We start from the raw sequence: 24,870 nt of genomic DNA on the forward strand, positions 1-24,870 counted from the left end.
AAAAAAAAAATAAAAATTTCATACAGTTTGAGAAAATCATGATACAAAATATTAAAAAAAAAAAAAAATCAATACTTGACAAAATGAGTATATAATGATAAAAGAATCACCCTGTATAATAAGTTATCGGAAGATAGTATGTGATCGTGACAACTATGAATATGTATAATAAATTTTGAATTTCACCTCATTGTGGTTTTCTCTAGATAACGATTAATGAAACTCAAATATTATTTAAAAACCATTACCAACTTATTTTTAAGACGACTAAAATGGCTTAGGTGGAAACGGGTTAGGATACCCACCTAATACAAATGATTTAAAGGTATAGAAGCCGTTACACCTTAAATATTGACTGTAAGTTTCCAGTATATACCTACACTATGATATTTTATTAGTATTTTTTGGACCAGAAATGCATCTATATTTTTGTAGATAAAAATATAAGGATGGCGCAGATTATAAAAATTAGGTAATAAAGCACTTTAAATATACTTTAACAAATACTTAAGCTTTTAAACTTATTAAAAACTTAACTTATTTAGTTGTTATTACAGTAACTTTTGTAATTCTTTGGGAAAAACTTTCATTATTTTTCTACAGAAGTACCAGTAGAGCAAGCTTAGATTATAGGTGTGTTTTAACTTCATTGTTGTATAAAAAATTGAATGTAGAACTTCAAGTTTTATATTTATACATGAATATATCAAATTATATATTTAATGCATAAAAACAATTCATGTCATATAGATTTAATTAATTCAAAATTCAAAATTTGTTTTCTTTTGAAGTAATTACAAATTACTTTTTAAATAATAAAATGTATTAAATAATTTATATTTTTACTATTTAGGTAAGACGATAAATGTTAAATTATTAATTAAACTAGTTTATAACTTTTAAACTTAACATTATAAAATAAACAAAATTTCAATTTGTTCACTTTTTGAAAAATTACATTTCAGTGTTAAATATTTGAGTTACAGTAAAAGTCTAAATTTAGTATAGTAAATGTTTAATATTGTTACAGGATGCAAACATAAATATATAACTAGTCATAAATTAGAGAAATATCATGTCCAATAAAAAACATACAGACAAGAATGATCTAGTTCAAAATTATCATTCTGGAAGATCCAGAACAAATTCAACTGTCAATTCCGAAAATGTTCAATTTAATGTTAAGTCGCTCAAACAGCAGAATGGACAGTCGCATCCAAGTGGTTCTAGTAAAAATGAAGAACAAAATAAAAATAAACCAAATTTGGATAATAGGCAAGAATATTGGAGAAAACCCCTAAATTTTGAAATTGGACAATTACAGTGGAAATCAAACTTTAATCTAGAAAAACGACAAGAACAATGGGACTTTAAGCAAAAACAAGATTTGTATAATAATGATAATGAAAATAAATATAAAAATAAGTATACTTTTGGATTTAAACGTCTTAAAGAATTATGCGATAAGGAAGCTCCTGAAATTATATTTGTGATGTCTAACAAAACTAATGGATTCGTCGATTTATTTAAACAAAATAAAGAACCAGATTGGATATTTTTGCTTATGAAAGTTTCAGCTAAGGTTTGTTCTTCAGAATTAATGCAAAGTAAATTTTTTTTACTTACAGAATTAACATGTAATGAGTTTTTTAGTCATATAAAAACCTATATATTGAGTACACCTACGGAAAAAAATCAAGATCGATGTAACCAAATGAATACATTTTATGAAGATTGTTTAGTAGTTTTTCAATCTATAACTATATTGTTTCCAAAAATAGGGGAAGAAAAATTAAAGGAAATAATAGTTAGTAGTAATATTGCTTTAACTGGTATTAAAACTTATTGTAATCATATCAAAATAAATGAAACTACAATCGCTGGAATGAATAAGCTTCTACAAAACCTGAATGAAATCAAAGTAACAGATGAATTAAAATTAAAAGAAAAACTTATGATTAATAATATAGCTCAAATCATTCCTCCTCCTGAAAATTTTAGGGAACTTACAGTATATCCAAATGTGAATGATCTTGAATATGGTGAACCATTTTTACGACCTAATATCTCAAAAGGAGCATATCAAAATGTAGAACATTATTTAGATGTTCAATTTCGTCTTTTACGTGAAGATTTTATTGCTCCATTACGAGAAGGAATGCAGTTTTATAAGGAATCAATAAATGATCAACGTCAACCTCAGCGTAGAAAAAAAATAAATAATATTCGTATTTATTGTGATGTTAAATTTCAAAAAAAAGGTGAATTTGTTTGTGATAAATATGGTTATTTAATAAATTTTGATATAAAAAAAAAATTAAAAATTAACTGGGAAATGACTAAACGTTTCATGTATGGTTCTTTATTGCTATTTTCTGTTGATAATTTTAAGACATTTTTTTTGGGTATTGTTTTGAATCGAAAGATTGAACTTTTGAAACAAGGGAAGTTGATTGTTGAATTATTAGAAGATGCAAAACCATTATATAATATATCTCTTACCATGATAGAGAGTGAGGTATATTTTGAACCATATAAATGCTCAATGGAAGCTCTTAAAAATATTAATAGACATAATTTCCCAATGGAAAAATATATAATATCGGCTTGTAAAATAATAGATTATCCATATTATATTAACACATTACCTGAACCAATCTATTCAATTGATGATTTACAAAAAATCCATCTACTAAATACATATGAATGGCCTACTAAAGAACAACTAAAACTTGATGATACGCAATATAGAGCATTTAAAGCAGCACTAACTCAAGAATTTACAGTTATTCAAGGGCCACCTGGTACTGGAAAAACATTCATTGGATTGAAAATTATGAAAACTATTATAAATAATTTATATTACAACCAATGTCTCTCTAAACCAATTTTAGTAGTGTGTTACACCAATCATGCATTGGATCAATTCATGGAAGGTATTTTAAGTTTCACAAACAAAGTTGTAAGAATTGGTGGTCAATCTAAGTCCAAAATAATAGAAGAATACAGTTTAAGGAATATAACTCGCATGTACAAAAGATCCATATCTACTAATAGAGGTTTAAGAAATGTTCGAGAACAAGTTAAAACAATTATGAATAGCATAAACTATTTCAAGACAGTTAGTGAAGTTGTATCATACAATGCTGGAATATTAGAATTATCGTTACTGAAAAATGGTATGCCTAAAAAATATCATGATTTTTTTAAAACTTCTTTAAATCTTCTCTCTTGGTTATTTCATGATTCTAATTACTTTGATGTAGACCCAATTGGGTTTATAACTAAAACTAACCAGGATTTGATCAATAAAATTTATCATTCCGAAAAATTGTTGAAAATTGAAAAGGAAATAGATGAAGGTGATGATAGAGATGAACAATATGAACCAGATACTTCAGATCTAACGCAAAATTATAAAGATGTTGTTATTTATAGTATGACTTTAGATAACATAAAGTATTCTTGTTTGGAACTTCTTGAGGAGAATATTCGATTGGAGAATCTATCAAATTTGGATGTAAATTATTACAATGAATTTGAAGAAGCCAAACTTAATTTTGATATGATGGAAAAGTTACACAATTATTTTGAAAATATGTTGAATTTGGTTGATGTTTATACTGAACTACCAAAAGCAATTAAAGATTTAAATTTATTAAGTATGAGTGAAAGATGGTCTTTATATTATTTTTGGGTACGGGAAACAAAAGAGATGATTGATCCAAAAATAATGAATTATGAAGAAAAGTATACTCAAATATATAAGCAATACTCTGAATTAAGAGAATTGGAAAATATAGAGCTATTAAATAAGATGCATGTAATAGCATTAACTACTACTGGTGCAGCTAAACATAGAATAATGCTAGAAGGCATAGAGTCACCAATCGGTATGTACCTAGTATCCGTATGTGTTATCTCCGTCTTACACACATACAACATGGCAAATTTTCGTTCACCAGTTTCAATATTGTGCTGTTAGTTTTAATATTTGAGTGAACTAAACTATTAAAAAATGTATAGGTAAGATTTTTATTTAAGGCCCCACGTAGCCTTTTATTGATATTATTATTTTTAAGTAAATTATGATAATTATAAAATATGCAGTTTCAAAAAAAATCATAACTTACTTAAGAATAATAATATAAAAAAATGCTACGTGTGGCCCTAGATAATAATCTTAGGTACCTTTAAATTTTATAATAGATCAGTTCACTCTATATCAAAACTAACCGCACAATATTGAAACTAGTGAACGAAAAGTTGATATGTTGTACGTGTGTACGACCAAGACAACACATGCGAATAATGCGTCCTCTTAAGATCAATTTATTTTATTTTTCTAAATTTATTAACCAATTTTACTTTTTAGTTGTTGTTGAAGAAGCTGCTGAAGTTTTGGAGGCACATATAGTTTCGTCATTAACGAGACATTGTCAACATCTAATATTGATAGGTATTTATATAAATATAAAATCATAATAACCTAACATTATGAAAAAATTAATGAAAGTTATGGTAACAGTTAATTATTTTTCCTTTAATAGGTGACCATAAACAATTACGTCCTAGCAATGCAGTTTACAAATTGGCTAAAGATTTTAATTTCGATGTTTCACTGTTTGAACGTATGGTCAATAATGAAGTACCATGTTATACGTTGGGTGAACAACACAGAATGCGCCCTGAAATAGTATCCCTTATAACTCCGTCAATCTACAATGAATTGAAAAGTCATATTTCTGTTTACAATAGAGAACACATTCGTGGTGTAACCAAAAATATGTTTTTTCTAAACCATAATGTGTATGAAAAAGAGGTATGTTATAATGTTGTAATTCATTAAATATAATTTGGCTAATACAATATTATAACATTAAGGTTGAAGAAATTTCAAGCAAAAGTAATGACCATGAAGCTAGATTTTTAATTATGTTTGCCAGACATTTAATTTTACAAGGGTACACAACTGATCAAGTGACAATATTAACAACTTACAGTGGTCAATTATTTTTAATTCGTTCAGTAAGTGTACATTAAAGATTTAATTTGTACTTTTATTTTTATTTTTTAATACCTATCGATATGTACATGTTTGCTAATGATTTAGTTTTAATTGGAGAAACCCTAAAATAATTAAATGAAAGATAAGAAGAGTGGACAGTATTGTTTAAAAGTAAAGAACTAGAGTTAGTCCTTGTAAACAGCGGCTATCATATGTGATTTTTGTAGTGAGATTGAAACTTTCAAATACTAGTGGTATAAAAATCATCATTTTTTTGAAGTACATCAAAAATATGATTAAATATAAATTAATGAAGTGGATAGAAGCATTTGGTATTTTGAGTAACTAGAGTAGTTTTTCTCAACCGGTGTTCTGCGGCACATAAGTACCGATAAAGCGATAAATGATAGATATTTTAAGACTTTTGAAACTAGCTATGTCTGGATAGAATTTTGGCAATGAACAAAGAGACAGAATAGAGGATAAGCGCAGTAAAGATGAAAATGCTTAGATGGATGTGTACAGTGACTAGGGAATGTAGTATAAGATAAAAATTCATTAAGGGGGTAGTGTAGAAGTTAGGTACGTAACAGTGGATAAAATGAGGGAAAATAGGTAAAAGAATTTTCAAAATCGGTATAGTAGATCCAGAGATTACCCCTAATAACGTTAAAAAACGACTTCTTTTTATATAATATATATATTGATTGGCATAGCCAACCAGTCAAGTCCAAATTGTGAAGTAGAGTCAACAGTCATCTCTATATTTTTAATTAACATAAATTATTTGATTTATCTACTTTATAGATAAATCATAATATTTCAATTGTTTTAACTCGTAATCTGCTACTCCTGTGATTTTCAATATACTACCCTTAAGAACAGGGTTATTCAGGTAATAGTCTGGTGTACAACCTTTTTGGACTTGCGATCCACTTTTTTAGGCCTACATTTTTCACGACCCACGTAAGCTTTGTAAAAAAGTTAAAATTGCTAAAAAGAAGACTTATTGCAACCCAACTTAAAGCTTACGTGATCGGTGGATCATTGAAGACCACTATAGTTTATTTTATAATATTATACTTGTACTTATACGTTGTTATATCGTTTCAATTGTGTTAATCTATGAACGCAGGTCATAAGTTTCTATGACTTGTAAAATATAACTTAAAAAACTTTATTTGTATTAGTACAACAACCCGGTTCTCAATACTGATTCGTGTAGTGGGAATCAACTACTACTTAATTAGATAGAACTAGATATAAATATCGAAAGTCACTTGGTTTTAATAAACAAGGTAGGTATGTGTGTTGCAAATCCAAAGCTTATATAATGTTATTGTTGTTATTATTTTACATCTTTCAACATAATAAGATAATTCACAAACATTAAGTATTGTTGATGAGATGATTGTAAAAGAAAATAGAGGAAGAAGAATATCAAATAAGAAATGAAATAGAGAGGGACACGGAAATAGCTAATGTGTATACTAGAGGTTAGTTTAGCTCTATGGAGGTGTTGGATAACATACAATTTCATCTGTAAGGCGCAGTACAAGAAGAAGATTATCATTGTTAATATTTATTTTAAATAATTAAATATATAAATATCATTATTTTATGTTTTATATAAATAAATAAACATTAATATATAAATATATATATACTTTTTAAGTTACGAAAAAAACATTCAATATTAGAGGGCATGAAAATAACGGTTGTCGATAACTATCAGGGTGAGGAAAACGATATTATACTGCTATCACTAGTTAGAAGTAATGAACAGGGGAGTGTTGGATTTTTGAAAAATGAAAACAGAATATGTGTTGCTTTGTCGAGAGCTAAATATGGACTTTACATAATGGGTAACATGGACAATTTATACAATTCTGGTAATTTATGGAAAAAAATAAAGGAAACATTAGTAAATCAGGATTCATATGGTAAATATATTTTTGTTTAGTTTTTAAGAGGTTATATTTTAATTTTTCTACGTAATATTTCAAGGCGATGAATTGACTTTAGAATGTGCAATACATTCTGGTATTACGACAAAGGTTTCAAAGAGTGAAGATTTCAATATAATTATGGAAGGTGGTTGTAACATGTTGTGTAAATCATTATTATTATGTGGCCATTATTGTGCAAGTGTATGTCATTCTCATGACCGTGACCATTTGGGAATTAAATGCAAGGAGCCATGTAACAAGTAAAATGTTCAAAGATTTTATTTATAATTTTTAAAAAAAATCTTTAATTAACTTTTTTATTATTTTTTTTATTAATAAGCCACAACAACTTTGCCTATTGACTTTTTGTTAATTAACTTTTAATATATGACATGTATCATAGATTCTGCGATTATAATCATCCTTGTACAAAAACATGTTTTATGGATTGTGGACAGTGCACCATACTTATGACGAAAGATTTACCATGTGGTCACCAAACAGAATTACCATGCTTTATTGATATTGATACTTATCCGTGTGAAGAAATGGTTGGAGTCTTACTATTAAAATTCTAACATTTCTTATGTATTATTTTAATTAAAAATTGTACTTTATATTAAAATTTAGATGGAATCTATCCTAGAAGAATGTGGTCATAAAGTTATAAAAAAATGTCATGACAAAAATCCAAATTGTTCAGTTAAATGTCATATTCGTTTAGATTGTGGTCATGCTTGTGAGCGAAATTGCCACAAAAATGATGATCCAGACCACGAGAAGGTAGTGTTTTTTATGAAGGTGTTTGATATTGTAATATCTAGTAATAATTATATTATTTTAAAATTTCATCCACAGTATAGTTGCTTAAAACCCTGTGAAAATATTAACAAAAAATGCTCTTTAAATCACAAATGTCAAAAGATGTGTTATGAAAGTTGTGCATCATGTACTGTTAAAGTTAAGAAAACTCTGCCTTGTGGGCACATAAAAAATGATGTTCCTTGTGGATTAAAATCTAATGAGATTAAATGTAATCTTCCATGTATTCGCCCTTTAAAATGTGATCATAAATGCCTAGCTAAATGTTATGAACCGTGTAAACCTTGTGAAATATTGGTAAGTTCAATGTTCTCTTCTATCACTCTGTTTTTTTTATTTTATTGATTTTTTTCAGGTAGAAAAAGTAATACCAGACTGTGGACACTCAGTAACAATTAATTGTAAAACAATACCAGAACGTAAGCATTGTACTAAGCAATGTGATACAATTTTAATTTGTGGGCATTTATGTAAGAATCTATGTGCAAAAGAATGTATACCTGAAGAATGTGAGGAAATTGTATTACAAAAAATAAGCAAACTAGCTTGTGGTCATAATAAAGTTTGGGTCTTTTGTTGTGACAAAGATAAAGGTGATATATTTTATTATTTTGTTACTGGAAAAATCTATGTTTGATTTAACATATTACAATACGTGATGTTACATAAAATGATTGTTTTTTTATTATACTATACTATTTTTTTATTTAAAATAATATTGCTATGACTTTTGAAGATTATAATATAATTAATTTGAAAGAAAATGCATGAAATATTACTACGTTTTTTTAGTTACATACCTACTTTTTACTATTTTTTTTTTTTTATTATTGAAAAATTTACAATCTGTATTCGGTAACACAATAAGTAAAATAGATGACTAATATAACACATACGTAATATGTATTTATATATATATATATATAACAACACATGAAGCACATGATGAGGGAAATCATTCAGCGTTGGTACCCTCTGGTAATTTTGTTTTAATTTATATTAATTTAATAGGTCACGGCACCAGTTCCTTTTGAGGCGGCGTGGAGGGTTGTCAAGAAGAGTACGTGATGATAGGTGGGACACTAAAGGATTGGGATGGTGTTGCAGCTTAGAATGAAATCTTTTATAGTATGATTTTGCTAATTGGTCAACTGTTGCAATTTTTAAATCATTGTGTAGGGTTTTATTTGTTACGTACCAGGGGGCCGAGTGTTATTAGCCGAAGAGTGATGGACTGGGAGGCTTGGATGGTGTGGACTTGGGATGGTTTGGCGCATCCCCAGATTTGCATACCATACGCCCAAATCGGTCTAAGTAGAGATTTGTTTAGTGTGGATTTTGTATGAATTGAGAGTTTAGATTTGAAAAGTGGTCTAAGTAGATGAAGGCGGATATTAAGGATTTTACGTTTGGACTTTAAATGAGGGCCCCCAGGTTATTTTTTTGTCCAGTAAAATACCTAGATATTTTACCTGAGTCGTTGTAGGAATCTCGACTCCTTTAAGTTGAAGTGAGGGGAGGTTGTTTTTCCGAAGTGTAAATGGCACATGAAAGGATTTGTCGGGATTTATTAAAATTCTCCACTTGGTTGCCTAGGTGTTTATTAAGTTAAGGTGATTTTGGAGATAGGTTGAAGCTTGAACGGGATCTGAATTGGAAGCTATTCTTTCCGCTTTATCTTTATCTGATATGGCTGGCTCTCCATTTGGCCCATTGAGCGGCACAGTTTCTTCTTTTATTTTGAGAATATTTTTGGTAGTTCTTCACAGCGAGCCATCATTAGAATTTAGCGATTGAAGTTTTTCTTGGAAAAAATTGAATTTGTGCTTTATAATGAGTTTTTTTATTAAAGTTGATAGATTATTAAGTAATCTTTTATCAGAAGGCAGTTTGGACCTTTGCAAGCACGAGCGAACCCTTCTTTTTTTGCTATTAATTTTTGGATTTGAAGGGGGAGAATGTTATTTTTTGAGTTATCAGATTTACTTGTGATGTATGATGATTTATAAACAGCGGTTTTACTACTTAAATTCTAAAAATGTTATACACTATTTATTCCATTTTATTTTTAGAAATTTATTTAATTAAGCTTATAATAAATGTTATAAATTTATTATGTATTTAATTAATTACAAAAGGCTATATGTTCGCGCCAAGACGATCCAGTTGAATCGCAGTATAAGACGAAACACATTTTATTCGGCGGGCTACCGCGATAGTCATTAGATCCACGACGACGCCCAACATACTAATTAGTTTCCATTTCAAATTATTTTTATTATTACTATACTATTCTATTGTCTTTGATTAATATTATTATTTGATTATTATCATCATATTTTATTTTATCTGTATATTTTTTATATTTTTCTTGGTATAATCATCGTTGTTCAGCCAACGCACTTTTTATTGTTTACATTATTCACCTGTTTTCTTATACATCGTTTTATTGTCGTTCGTTGGCTATTTTAGGTACTAATCCTATTTTTTGAAATAGTTCAATAGTTCCTGGAGAAATTGGGGTTATAACCAATTAAAAATTAAAAAATGTATTGGAAAAAAACTCAGGATTTAATACTCTAATGTCAATAAGGGACATACTATTAAACAAAACTCCGAATAATAATTATTCAGAAATTCCAAAAGAAATAATGTATATGAAATATGCACCTAGCACGTCCGTTGATGTGGAGAGGAATGACCTCTGCCGTTAGAAAGCAATGTTAAGACCGAAACGCCGCAACTTTACATATGAAAATTTCAAGTTATATGTCGTTTCTAACTGTTTCCCACATGAAAACTATGATGATTCAGAATTAATTTTTAATTTTTTTTATATTTTTTAATTATTTAATAATTTTATCTTATTTTCAATTTAAATATTATACATTTATAAATAAATATTTATTAAGTAATAAACAAATATATATTTAAATATTTTTGATTTTATATTAAATTAAAATCCGTTCCCTAATCATCAGAATTTGTTGTAATATAATATAGACCAAGGGGGTCCCAACCCGTCAGACCGCCACTGATTAGAAATCATATAAATATTAATTAAGTGTACCTATATGACTTACTATTTCACTTTTAATATAATAAAATATGTAGACATCCAATAATTGTTCTTTTTCACATTATTATGAAAATGGCTTACTATACTGTTCATTTGTATTGGTAGATATTTGATGTGTGAACACTGTATAAATAATCTTCAGATAAATTAAGAATTACATATACAAATTACTAATTAATCGGTTATTTCAAATGAGTCTATTTCGAAAAATGTATAATACCTAATTGGGCCAACTGTACTCTTTTGAGTTTAACTACTGTAAACTCAGCTTTTTTTATTTTATCTTTTTATATCAGTTAGGCAGTTAGTTAATGTTTAATGTACCTATTTTATAACTTATAGAGAAAGCTAGGGGAGCCATTACAAATATAATTATAAATGATATTCTCCACGAAGTTAGAATTAAAAATTATTTTAACATAATCAATAGTTGTTATGTTTAAATAGACTGAGTGTTACTGCTGGTTAACTTTTCTATTCACGTCTTTTCATGTCATTGTTATATTACGCACATATGCTTATTATAAACTACATTACAGTTTGTATACAGAGTGATTCGTTTATCATAAAACACTCATTATTTCAAAAAGTATTCATGTTTTTGAAAACATTTTTTTACATAGTTTCAAGTTTTCAAAAAACAACGTATTTTATCTTTATATTTTTTTTAAGTTTTTACTTTATTGAATGACAACATAGATTTTTAATTTCATATTCCAGAGCAAAATAATTTTTTGAGTATTTTGATACATAAAAATCGAATTTAGGGTGAGTAGGTTATGAATTATACGTATTTAAAGTGTTGTCAAGCGGAGTAGTGGACAAACATTTTGCGGGGTAACCTCGTACCACTCCACTCCATGCATCAAAACTTTAAATATTTATAACTCATAAACTACTCTCCCTAAATTCAATTTTTATGTATCAAATACTCAGAAAATTATTCTGCTTTGGAGTATGAAATTAAAACTCTATGTTGTTATTAAATAAAGTAAAAACTTAATAAAAATATAAGGATAAAAATTATTTAAAAATATAATTTTTTAATAAAAACGTTGTTTTTTAACAACTTGTGACTATGTAAAAAAATGTTTTCAAAAACATGAACACTTTTTGAAATAATGAGTGTTTTATGATAAAAGAATCACCCTGTATATATATGTATTAGTTAGTTATAAATTATAACTAATTATAATTTACAATCCATATTTATGCTATAGATTAGAATATATAAAACAAAAATAAGATTTTAATATTAATATTCTATATTCAAAAAATTGAATTAATAAACATAAATAATATTTTGTAGAGTTCAAACTAGATAGCCAATATCTACTTGATAAATGCCATGAACCATGTCTACAAAAATTAAATTGTGGCGATATTTGTTTGGGCACATGTGGAGAATGTAAACAAGGTCGTTTGCATATACCTTGTAGTGAGGTTTGCAATAAGATAAACCCGTGTAATCATTTGTACGTATATATTTTTATTAAAAATCTGGATAAATTAATAATCTTTTGTTTAATTATTTTTACAGATGTAAATTTCCCTGTAAGGAACGATGCCCGCCTTGCAATGAAAATTGCAATTATTCTTGCGCCCATTCTAAATGTCCTCGTTTATGTGGTAACCAATGTGCACCATGTATGGTAATATCTGATAAAAATAAATAGTATATGTTATATTTTTTTATTATAATTTTATATATGTTTATTTTTTTAATAGGAAAAATGTGAATGGGAGTGTCCACATTTGAAATGCACCAAAAAATGTAATGAAATATGTGATCGAGAACCTTGTTATGTGTCTTGCACATTAAAGTTGAAATGTGGGCATGCATGTATAGGTTTTTGTGGGGAACCGTGTCCTCCTCTTTGTCGCATTTGTCAAGAAGATGAAGTTAATACAATCATTTTTGGTAATGAAGATGAACCAAATGCAAGGTAAGTTTAATCAAAAAGAATTATTATAAACATTTGATATTATATAAAATTTACTTTTTTTCGTACATCTATGTTTATTTAGCAAATAAATATTGAGACATTTTCAGTAAATATGAAAATTAAATTAAATTATTATAGTTTTGTTGAAGTTTTAGATATTATTTTGTCAATATAGACAAAGACAAAGGTTAGGTACTTGGATATATCATTATATAGTTACAAGTTTACATCGATGGATATATTATGTCATATAACTAAAAATATTCTACATGTGTTAACTATGATTTTTATGTAAATTATTTAATGTTTGTGTAATATATTTTAGATTTGTTTACTTAGAAGATTGCAAACACGTCATCGAATCGGAAGCTTTATCAAAATGGATGAACCAAAATGATAAAGAAATATGTTTGAAACAGTGTCCATTATGTAAAACTCCAATTTTGAGAACCTTACGTTTTATGAACCAAGTAAAAGTTATAGTAAAAGACATTTCAATAATAAAAACAAAACATTATGGAGAATTAGATGCTATTAAAAAGGGCAAGAAAGAAATAATTCTATCATTAAAATCCTTGGATACAAATTTTATTTCAAATTATATTGGTGATCAAAATAATGGGTATGATAGTATGAAACATCTATGGGATACATTTTGCAAACCCTTATTAGCTTCATTAAAGTTTGTAGACAAGAAACGTTCAAACTTCTCTTTACCAGCAAAAGATATCGAATCTTTAAATTTTGTTATTGATTTGTTTAAAACTACTTCAAAGTTCAAAGAAAGAATTGGAGGCATCATTGATGTCCAAAAGAAACAAACCATCACTAACCACTTTAAATGGCTACTTAAAGTTGCATTTACTTATTCCAGACAATTATCTAATCAACAGAAATATGATATAAATATGGAAGTTGCAAGAGGTGCTAGAATATTACATTTATTCGAAATAATGTCCTCTACAAAGTTTAAGATGGCATATGGACATGGGATGCAAAATTCTTGTACAACTGAATTAAACAACTTAATAGAAAATATGGAAACTTTGTTAATGTCTTGTAAAATATACACCGTCGACAGAGACAAAGAAGTAGAAATGATAACTAAGTCAATTGATGAGAAATTCGATGGTATGGCTATTATTACCGAAGAAGAAAGAAAAATGATTCACAATGCAATGTCCACCAGTTTCCTAGAGGGTCATAGAGGTCAAGGTCATTGGTGTAAATGTCCAAATGGTCACATTTATGTTATTACAGAATGTGGAGGGCCATTAGAGGAGGCTATTTGTCCTGAATGTAAAGTTCAAATTGGCGGTCAAAACTACAGGCATGCTTCAGGCGTAACGGTAGCATCAGAAATGGATGGTGCTAGTCACCTCATGTTTCAAACTTAATAATTATAATAACTTAACACCACCCCTCCCCCCTTCTTAATTTTCCTATAAACTTTGAAATTTACTAAAAAAAAGAGATAGCGCATAAAAAAAAATAATTAGTTTAAAACGAGAAGCGTGTATAATTTTCTTATATTTGTGCTAGTTGCAAAATAATATTAATATTAATATTACATACCTATTCTACGTATTTAGGTAATACCTAAAAAATATTTTTAAATTATCCTCGTTTATTTTAGTATTACATAAATAAAACAATAAAACTTGAACGGTGATTTACTGAACAATTTGTCATATTATAGTGGTACAATCTTTGAAGATTTATAAAATGGTATTAATCATTGTTCTCTGACTATTTTACTTCTGTTTATATAAGTCCGCTTTCTTTGAACCAGTCGTTATTTCAACATGTTGAGGATTTGTAAAACTGTTCAAGCTTCATTATTACAATATATGAAGTTTATTTAGCTTTAAGTTGTTTAGGCTTTGATATTCGTTGTTTTTTCCGTCTATTTTGATCAACTGTTGCCGTTGTATTTTAAGTTAACTAATCCGTTTCCTACTTTTTTTTTCACTACAAAAACCTGTAAATTTACTTTGAGATGGAAATCTCATTTTGCTACTCCAATCTAGGAGTCGAGTGTTCGTTCTAAGATAAATAATTTTAGACCAATTTCAAGGTAAAGATCTCTATCAAAATTATTTGATAAACTAATTGTATCTGAAATATCTAATATTTTCAATAGCATGCTAATAAATTAATTACATGGATTTCGTGCTGAAATATCATCAATAAATATAAATCTTTTTATTTTATTTATTTTGAATATTAGAAGTGTCTAGTAGTAAATAAATTGACTATACTGATTTAAGGAAACCATTAATTATTGTTTATCAAGATGTTAATTGGAATGTTTGGAAAAATGGTCGATTTAGACCAATTTCTGTCACGGCTTCATTCCTACCTGACTTATCTTAATCTTAATGGTAAAAATTAGTAGTTTAATTTCTAATCTAATCTTGGCATCAGGCGTCAGCTGTTCTCATCTGGATATATCAACATTATTGTTTATAATTTTATAAATAATGTAGGGAATATTTTTAAATAATGTAGATTTTCACTCTTAGCGGGTGATTTAAAAATGTATTTTACTGAGTCATAAATATAAAATCGCTACCAGATATAAGTCATCTGGTTAACTGGTAAAACAACAATTATCCAATTGGCTTTCTTATAATATTTCAAAATATATTCATATTTCTTTTCATCCTCAATGATCATTCGTCATTTATATGTGGAGATATAAGATACGAGATATGTAGTTTAAAAATTGTGTGAAACTTAAGAAAATTTTTTTCAATTTATTTATACATTTAATTTATATCAAAACTTTAAGGATACTTGATTTTTTTCTAAAGAAATTGTGCCAAGTTTAATAATATAAATTGTTTTATTACACTTTTGAATTTGGATTTTGAAGGTCTATAGTCTTAAATCTTGTACAAATACAAAGATGTTTTATACTCATATTCAGGTATATATAATTGGCTTTAAATTTATGTCTACCATTAAAAATGCTAGTTGAATTGGTCAGTATCAATAGTATCATTATTCATTTGCTACTCTTCTGTATTATAAGTATTCTGATGTGGTACTACTTGTACTAGTTGTACTTGTGTGTAAGCTTACGTATAAGTAACAAATTATGCAAAGTTATTATCATAAATTAGTTTTAGAGTCCCTGCATTTTATTCTAGCAATAAATCTAGCTTTCATATTCCCTTTAGTTCTAGGAATTACGTAAATAATAGTTCGATATGCCGCTTACCTAAGTTATATAACAAATTCGTTAATTTTTACTCAATTGTTAAATTAAGATTGTGTTATTTATACTTAATTAATCATATTTATTATGTCTAATTGTATTTATTTTTCAAGTATATTAAGAATAGTATTAAGAAATACACTGTACCTTTACTTTTGGCGGGTGTTAATTATTATGAATAAATAAATAAATAGAGATACAAAAACGGTTTGGAAGGTGATAAATGGATGTTTGAATAAAAATGATAAAATACAATAGTCAAATCAATATATCATCAGATAATATAAATTTTATATTTTTTAAATTTCAAAAATTAAAATGTTTAATATTAATAAATGTATTAAAAACATTCTTTAAAATCTTTAAGGTTATTCAGCCAATTCTTAATAATTTAAGTATAATCTGTTACTGTATTTCTTTGAAATCCACAAATGCTATGAAAGAGTTCGTAATTATTATTGATATTTTCTTGAAATGGGATCTACTAATTGAATTAATAATTTTAAAAAGTCAGATGTTTATTCAATAAATTAGAAATACTTAATAGGTTATTATACATATTCATTATCTAAATTATAGTAAAGTTTTTTTTTTAATCATAATTATCATACCCGTCAAAATACAAATACATTTTTTGGATTAAGTAAATATAATACAGAATTTGTAAAAAGAGATTCTTTTAATATTGGAATTAGCATGCGTAATAAATTTGGTATTAATATCAATAATCTTAATATTTTTAATAGTTGCAAATTATGTATTAATAAATGAGTTAAATTTTTAATGTAGTATTATATTGTTGTAATATCTTATAAATATACTTATAATTAGAATTTTTTTTTTGTTATTGTATGCAATAAGAAAATTTTGTGTTTAAAATGATTTAAGTATTGTTTTATATAATGTAGCTATTATAGAACTCTTGTCTTCTCTTCAAGCTTGCTTTTTAGTCATCATAATTTCAAATCTACTGCTATATTAAATGTATATGTACATGTATTTATGAAATAAAATAAAATAAAATAACTATATTTTGTTGTTGTATTTTAAACAATATTCTTACCCAAATTTATTGGGTATTAGAAACAGTGGCGGTCCTTGACAAATTCCAAGGGGAGGAAATTGTTCACATTAAATACAATACTCAAAAATAAAAGTCATAAAAAAAATAGTTTGCTAAATAATTAATTTCGTATAATATAACAAAATAAGTCCATTTTCGGTTTTTTTGTTTTGCAAATTAGTCTATAATACAATGGTTACATTTATTAGGGTATATAGGGTATTTTATCCTTATATTTTTTTTTAGTTTTTACTTTATTTAATTACAACATAGAGTTTTAATTTCATATTCCAGAGCAGAATAATTTTTTGATTATTTTGATACATAAAAATCGAATTTAGGGTGAGTAGTTTATGAATTATACGTATTTAAAGTGTTGCCAAGCGGAGTAGTGGACAAACATTTTGCGGAGTAACCCGGTACCACACCACTCCACGCATCAAAACTTTAAATACTTGAAACTACCTATGTAAAAGATGTTTTCAAAAACATGAATTCTTTTTGAAATAATGAGTGTTTTATAATAAAAAAGAATCGCGCTGTATATCTTAATGAATAGGTATTAAAAAAAAAACAAAAAAATTTAAGAGTAGCAACCTATATAAAAAAAATTATATAAGAATACTTAATATGAAACCAATTATTTATTTTTGTGGGTAAAACAATATAATAGACAATATTTTATAAGACTAAAGTTTACATTTATGAAATGTTAATTAAGAGACCAATATTGTATTATGATATAGAAAAATATTGAATGTGTACAAAAATCATTACAATATTAAAAGCTGTATACATTTTTAATTTCTAGACTTCTAGTTTAGAAACAATGCTAAATTATATAACATGTATTCCTATAATTTAACAGCGAATAAGACTATGAGTATTTTAAATAGAATAGAAAACAATTATAATAGGTATAAGACTTTTATTTACGTAATACCATTAAATAAATAGTTAGATTTTAGTTATAAGTCCATGTATGTATATTAAATTATGGTTTAATTAAACTCAACTAAAGTGTATAGGGCTTTAGCTGATAACATACCACTACGAAATATTTTAATGGCTTATTTAACAATTTGAATAGCATATTTCATCTTTTAGTGCATATTTCGATGTTTTTTTTTTTAGTTTCAGTTAATATCAAAATAAATTATTATGTATACTTGTAGGTATATACGGTTTTCCCAAATATGACCTTAATAATCAAGGAAATAAAATATTTAAAAAATATTAAATTTTTAAAATATATTTTATGAATTAAATGTTCAAAAAATAAATTTTTTTGATAATTTTGTATGCATATTTTAACATTTTAGTGCATATATTTATGCATATTTAATTGGTTTTTAATGCATATAAATCCGCTTATTACTAATTATTATATTTAATATTATTATTATTATTAATTATTATTAATAATCTATAGTATTGTGGAGAACGTCAAGGTAGCTCGGTTTTCTCTCACGTTTCCAATAATAAAATATTATAAATGTAATTATATAATTACTAAATTACTTATTAGTAATTAGTATAAAATAAAGTATAATATAATCATATAATAATTGTATAATATGTATAATTTTAACGCTATTTAGATGTAAAAATGTAAGTATAAGTTTGTTTGTATAATTATGTTAAGTAAAAATTAATAAATAAATCAAATTTAATTAAAAGAGTAATTTGTATACAATCAAAATTTATGTTCTACAAGATTTAATTTTAAAACACATCTTCGTTTTGTAGAACATTAATTATAATTGGTACACATGGTATAACATAAATATAATATAAAACTGTTATAATAGAAAACGTATATATTAGCAACATGAAAATTTATCGGTAATATGAATAAGTGTCATAACAAATAATATGCCTACATATTTTTATATATTGCTCTAGAAAATATATTTGATTTTATTACTATCTAAATAACCATTTAGAAATATGCGAATAGAGGGTAGTTACTAGTTATAAAGTTTTTTCATATTTGGTAATAATAATGATAAAAATTAAGTATCTATTTCAAGTACCTAACTTTGACAAAATTTAAAAAAATGTATAATAAAAATAGCTGTACTTTAAAAAAGTGTAAAAATGCTAGATGCTAGTAAAATAATGTAAAATAATTTAATAAAAAAAATGTATAATGTATAATATCTTATATAATAAATTAGTGTTTTATTTTATTCCTGAAAAAAAAAACAAATAAATAAATATCTGAGGATTTTCTTCTTAAACACATTTTTAATTATTTGTGTTTTAATATATTTTTTATTTTTTTATTCACACTTATTTTAGATTCTGAACGGAGTGATGAATGTATTGATTTTACAATGATGTTTTTTTTTTTTTTTTAATTTTTTTTTTTTTTGTGTCTATCATCACTTTTTGGAGTAGTAATAATGCTTCGATTTTTGACTTCAGCCCCTCAATGAAAAGGAAAATTCATCTAGTTGATACCTTGGGGAGTTAAAAGTAAAAAATTTTCAATAGTTTTCAAAAGCTTCGGGAAAAACCCTGAAAAAATTACGGAAAAACAGGAATTTGTACGCATAACCACTTTTTGACAAAATCGATTTTTTTGATTTTGCTGTAAATGTTTATATTATGGTTATATATTAGCGATTAAATTTTCAAAGTATTTTGACCTTTTTTAAGCTACTTATAGACAATTAAAATTTTCGACATTTTTAAGTTTTTTTTCTTAAAATGCCGATAAAATAATAGCGATTTTGAGCGATTCAAAAGTTTTTATATTTCAATGTAGTACATCGTAATTTTTAGCTTATTATTATTTTTTATTTTAATAACTTCAGACTAATAATTAAAAGATTATTTTAGTTCAATTATCAATATTTGTGTGTTTTAATATATAAGTTATATTAGTTATATTTATATAACCATCGATGAATGAATTAATAGTAAAGTGAGAATGTCTTATTATTTACACCTTATGTAACTGGTTTCTGAGGTTCGGAGTTATATTGGATTATAACAATTAGGTATGTAGTAAAACGCATAAGCTGTAAAAACAGAAACATAAATGTGATTACTGATTACTATATTATATTATGTTGGAGTAAACCTTAACAAATTACAGTAGTGTCACGGTAATCCTAAAGAAATTGGGAAAAGGGGTTCGGAACGATCAGTTTATCAATTCATTCGGATTACCTACCTATGACTTTGCTTACGTGGGGCCATTTTAAAGTATTTTTTTCGACAAAAATGAAATCACTATTAAGTATGATACGCGAATAAACGCATTATCAACATATGGAATCTTTCGATGCATATGTGTGATATGCAGTCGTAATAATCGATATAATTATTTTTTTATTGGTCTCTTTAAGTACAGGGTTAGAAAGAACAAACGCATTTTTTTCAAAATGATGCTACGCTATAAGTATTTAAAAGTATTTCGGTAGACAAATTTTTATTATACCTACCTAAAAATATAGAAGCAAATTGCACATGCACTATATGCAGTTTTTTATGTGTAACAAAATTTAGATGTTGAAAACAATATCGGTCATATGGCACTCTTGAGCCGTTATGCAGAAATGCAGGCGCTCGCGAAACGGGGTAATATACGATTGCGGACCTTTTCCGGTGACACGATTGCGAACGTTTTTACCCGACTTTAATTTTGCGATGTTGTCAGATTTGGTGTTAATAACAAATTTTTAAATAATAATTTTAAAAATAATCAAATAGTAATAATATAAGGGTTTTTTGCTATAAGGTACACCACGCCGGGGCGATGCCGATAAGATAGATACACGGAAAAAAATATCCACTAAAATATTTTAGTTGAAAAATATTTGATTAATTTACCTAAATTATAGTAAGAAATACTAACTTTAGATGATAGGCTTGACTATAAAATTATAGGTGAATATTTTTAGTTTTTTTACCTATATTTTGGTAATTTCAACTAAAAATTTATAGTATTTTATTATTGTTATTGTGATTATCGCAATAGTACGCCCGACAACGGCTGGCGGTCACACTGTTTTTTATTTTTACTTTTACCGTTTCGGTTTTGAGGCACTGGGCATTGACTGAGTGATCGAAAATCGGTTTCTAGTGTTTTTATTGTTTTTTTCTTTGTTTCGTGTCTGTCATCGTGATCATCATGGCGTCATTTACAATTTAAATTGTTGTCATTTGTATACACGTAAGTATAAATTTACCTATTTATAATTTTTGTTTACCTACTATAGTATTAGTTTTTAAAGATGGTCGTAAAGTTGACAGTTGTTTACAATGGCGAATGATGCGATTTTGCGACACATTAAAGGCAAAGCCCGACTCTGAGTAGGTACCTTTATGTTAATGCTTAACTGGATTGAATATTGACTTTAGTCAGGGACGGATTGGCATTTTAGACCGGCCCGGAAATATAATTTTTTAGCGGAAAACTAGCAATCATGTTTTTTTTAGGTTGACTATTAGCTATCATTCTTATATTATGGAAATGTGTTTCTAATAATTTTTAAAAGTACCTATCAATTAAATATCACAATAAAATACCTAAATAATTAATTCAATAATTATTATATAATATATAATTTATTATTAAAAATTGAATACCTATTGCATTATTCGCTTAAATATCTTGTTTATCTTATTCTTTGTCAATAAAATGCATTTTATACTGTACAATAAATTAACGATTATCATTAATTTTTTATTTAGTTCATTGTAAAATTTTTAATAAAATATTAAGAAAATTTACTTTAATAATTTAATATTATTAAATATTAATATATTTTTGTCATTATTATTATTATTATAAAAAAATTCAGATAAACTCACTTCGTTATCCCGAAACTTGAAAAATGAATGAATGCTTTTAGAAGCCTTTGCTTCTAAAAGTAGTTTTTTTTTGTTTTTGTCACGAATTTTTTCAGCTCCACCTTTTCGTTTTTTTTTACTGTCATCATTATTAATATCCATTTTATTTTATAATTTAAAACTACAATATTTACATTTAAAGAAATATAATTAGTAAATACATTGTAAAATGATAAATACATATATTCATAAATAATTACCTACTCTACTAAAAAACTGAATAGGTACACGTCGTAATAAATTAAGTTCCAAAACCAATTAGCAAAATATATGGCAAACTGTTTGGTGCTGATTAACGAAGTGTTGAAAGACGATAGACGAATGAATTATTTAGTTGGTAAACTAATATTTCAATTCGACAGTGTTTATTACAATATTATAAATAATCTAAATTTAAAATAAAAATATTCTTATTGTTCAGACCTACGCCGACTTGCATTATTGAAATTCGTTATAAAAAAATAGTGTCACCCGCCGACCACCACAGAACGCCGACAGGCGACAATCCGTCACCCGAATACGGAATAACAAATTATTTATAGATTTTATTGTTCACGGAGGTTGATTTTTTGATTAAAATTATTGTTATTACTTATAAGTTATAATGATTATTTATTTTTTGTTATAAATGTATACTGATATATGCGTTATATAGTGATATTTATTATTCATGAAAGTTATTGACCTATTGCTTTTTGTTCGTTATTTAAAAATTGCAATTCTTACTATGAGAAAAAATTACAACTTAAAATAAGAAAAAAAACGTGTATATCTAATTGTTGTTACTTATTAGTTTGCGACAGGCCACAGCCGTAGAGTTTGGTAGCGCACGCGGTCCATCGGGAATTTCCCGATTTCCCGATGGCCCAATCCGTCCCTGACTTTAGTGGTGGTAGATATAATGCTGGTATTACACATTAAAATGTACTATTTTAATAGGTTGGTAATTTAAAATGGCTGACGAGTTTACAATCTCTAAATTAAAAGAGTGGAAATTGGAAAATTTTATTGAACAATTTAAAGGTAAATGTAATTATTTAAATAATAACTGTCAAATGAATCATTAACATTAAAATTTAGTTCATTCACTACATAAACATTTAAATATATAAGTATATATTAGGTGTATTATTTACTTAATTAGGTACTTATTTGTATTTAGATGAATGTATTGATAGTGAAGCACTTATGTCTCTAACCGAATTAATGTTAAAAGATCTGATTCCTCAAATAGGATACCGAGCTAAATTATTAAAAGGGAATTAATGAACTAAAGACCAAATCATCAATAAATGCTGTTAGTATATATTTTGTAATTGTTAACTTAATTTGAACTAATTTATGTTTGTATATATAATTTAACCAGGATCTTATAGAAATGAGTTCAGCGGTGGCTGTCGTTGATACACATACTACACATGCTACCGTATTAGCGTTGTCCTGATTCTATGGGGCCTACCTCTAGCAATTTGCATCAGTGTTTTGTGATTTTTGCACCGATAGGTGCATAGGGAGTGCTCGCTGGGATCGGTGTCGATTTTGAGTCGATCCCACAAAAAAACATTTTCCAAAAAGGGCAGTTACTTAGTGCTGAACGACTGTGGATCAAGGTAAGAGTGATATAATTATCTTTCTTATCGGTACGCGGGAGGCACAAGGCCACCGCGCGCGGTCGACGTCACTATCGCCGAATCCGTTATCGCGATTCCGGGCGGCACGCAAGCGGGCTAGACGTTGTCGGAATTAGCATACGGTCTCACGCGAATTACCTGCACACTGTATTATATATAGGGTGTCACTTTTTATTAAAGTCAGTGCTGCTTTGAGTATGAGTGGCGCTGGCCGTGATGACGACGGAGGCGGCATGGTGATTGATGCAGGCGAGGCTGGGCTGGAGGGCGATAGGTTGTGTACTGGCGTCGATACCACTCCAGTGATGGGTACAAAACGGAAGGGCGTTTCCTCTTCACCTCCTCTCCTTGCGGAGGGCGACGAGGGCCGGATCGAAGCAGGCCTGGTGTACATTAGATCCTCGCTGAAATCAGCCATGACTGAAGCCAGGGCAGTAGGAGTTAGATCGGGATCCGACGGTCTCATCAAATCGCTCGAAAATATCTTTGACACCATGTCGCAGATGTTGACGAGGAAGGGGAAGTTGAGAACACCATTTCACCCCGTATCAAAAAAGTCGTAGGGTCTAGTGGAGCTGGGCTCAGCAATCAGGGACATCGGTAGACCAGAGATGGTTGATGTCGGTACCGACACCATTCTGACTCCCTGTTGGTGGGCGAGCGAACAGGAGTTCCGGGAGGAGGTGACGCCCGGAGGCCGTATACGTGAGACAGGTGCAAGCGAGCCGCAAGCGTTGGCAGCGCAAACCTGTCCCAGGGCCGAATCCGCTATGGAAACGGATCCCGGGAGTTAGCAGGTAGCTGGTCACGGGTAGGGATGGCAAAAAATCGCTGACCATCGATATATCGCAATATCGATACATTGCATCCCCAATATCGATACTACGATATATCGACCACTATTTTACCGATATATCGATATATATCGAAAAAAATTTTCTAATACCAAAAAGGGTTTATAGACCTAGGCGATCGGTTATAATTTATTTTAATAAAATGTACAGCTATAAGCTGTACGCTGAGGCCATAACTTGTAATCGAACTTACTATATGATTAATGACAAATAAATTGATCAATCAAAGCATGTATATTAAACAAAATTATAAAATATTTTATATTATGATATTTATAAAACTAGAATAATATTAATAAATTATAATTGAAATTTTTATATATTACATTATGCACTTAGAAAAAAATAATGAAAATAAATGTATTCCTTTATTTTAACAAAATTAAGTTTTTAAAATAAAATACAAAAAATATGAAACAACATTAAAAC

General features: G+C 27.5%; 1 protein-coding gene across 1 annotated transcript; it reads left to right on the forward strand.

The window, feature by feature from the left end:
* The first annotated feature begins 1,069 nt into the window (after window positions 1–1,069).
* On the forward strand, window positions 1,070–14,227 carry LOC132926468 (NFX1-type zinc finger-containing protein 1-like). The gene is made up of 14 exons (XM_060990828.1): window positions 1,070–3,893; window positions 4,376–4,459; window positions 4,551–4,822; window positions 4,885–5,028; window positions 6,684–6,951; window positions 7,016–7,217; window positions 7,361–7,508; window positions 7,588–7,740; window positions 7,816–8,080; window positions 8,139–8,372; window positions 12,168–12,333; window positions 12,399–12,510; window positions 12,587–12,804; window positions 13,130–14,227. Exons 1-14 carry the CDS (start codon window positions 1,076–1,078, stop codon window positions 14,199–14,201), a joined length of 6,156 nt encoding a protein of 2,051 aa, XP_060846811.1. The 5' UTR covers window positions 1,070–1,075; the 3' UTR covers window positions 14,202–14,227.
* Window positions 14,228–24,870: the final 10,643 nt, after the last annotated feature.

The sequence above is a fragment of the Rhopalosiphum padi genome, chromosome 3 (genome assembly GCF_020882245.1).
Source record: "Rhopalosiphum padi isolate XX-2018 chromosome 3, ASM2088224v1, whole genome shotgun sequence".
NCBI lineage: Eukaryota > Metazoa > Arthropoda > Insecta > Hemiptera > Aphididae > Rhopalosiphum > Rhopalosiphum padi.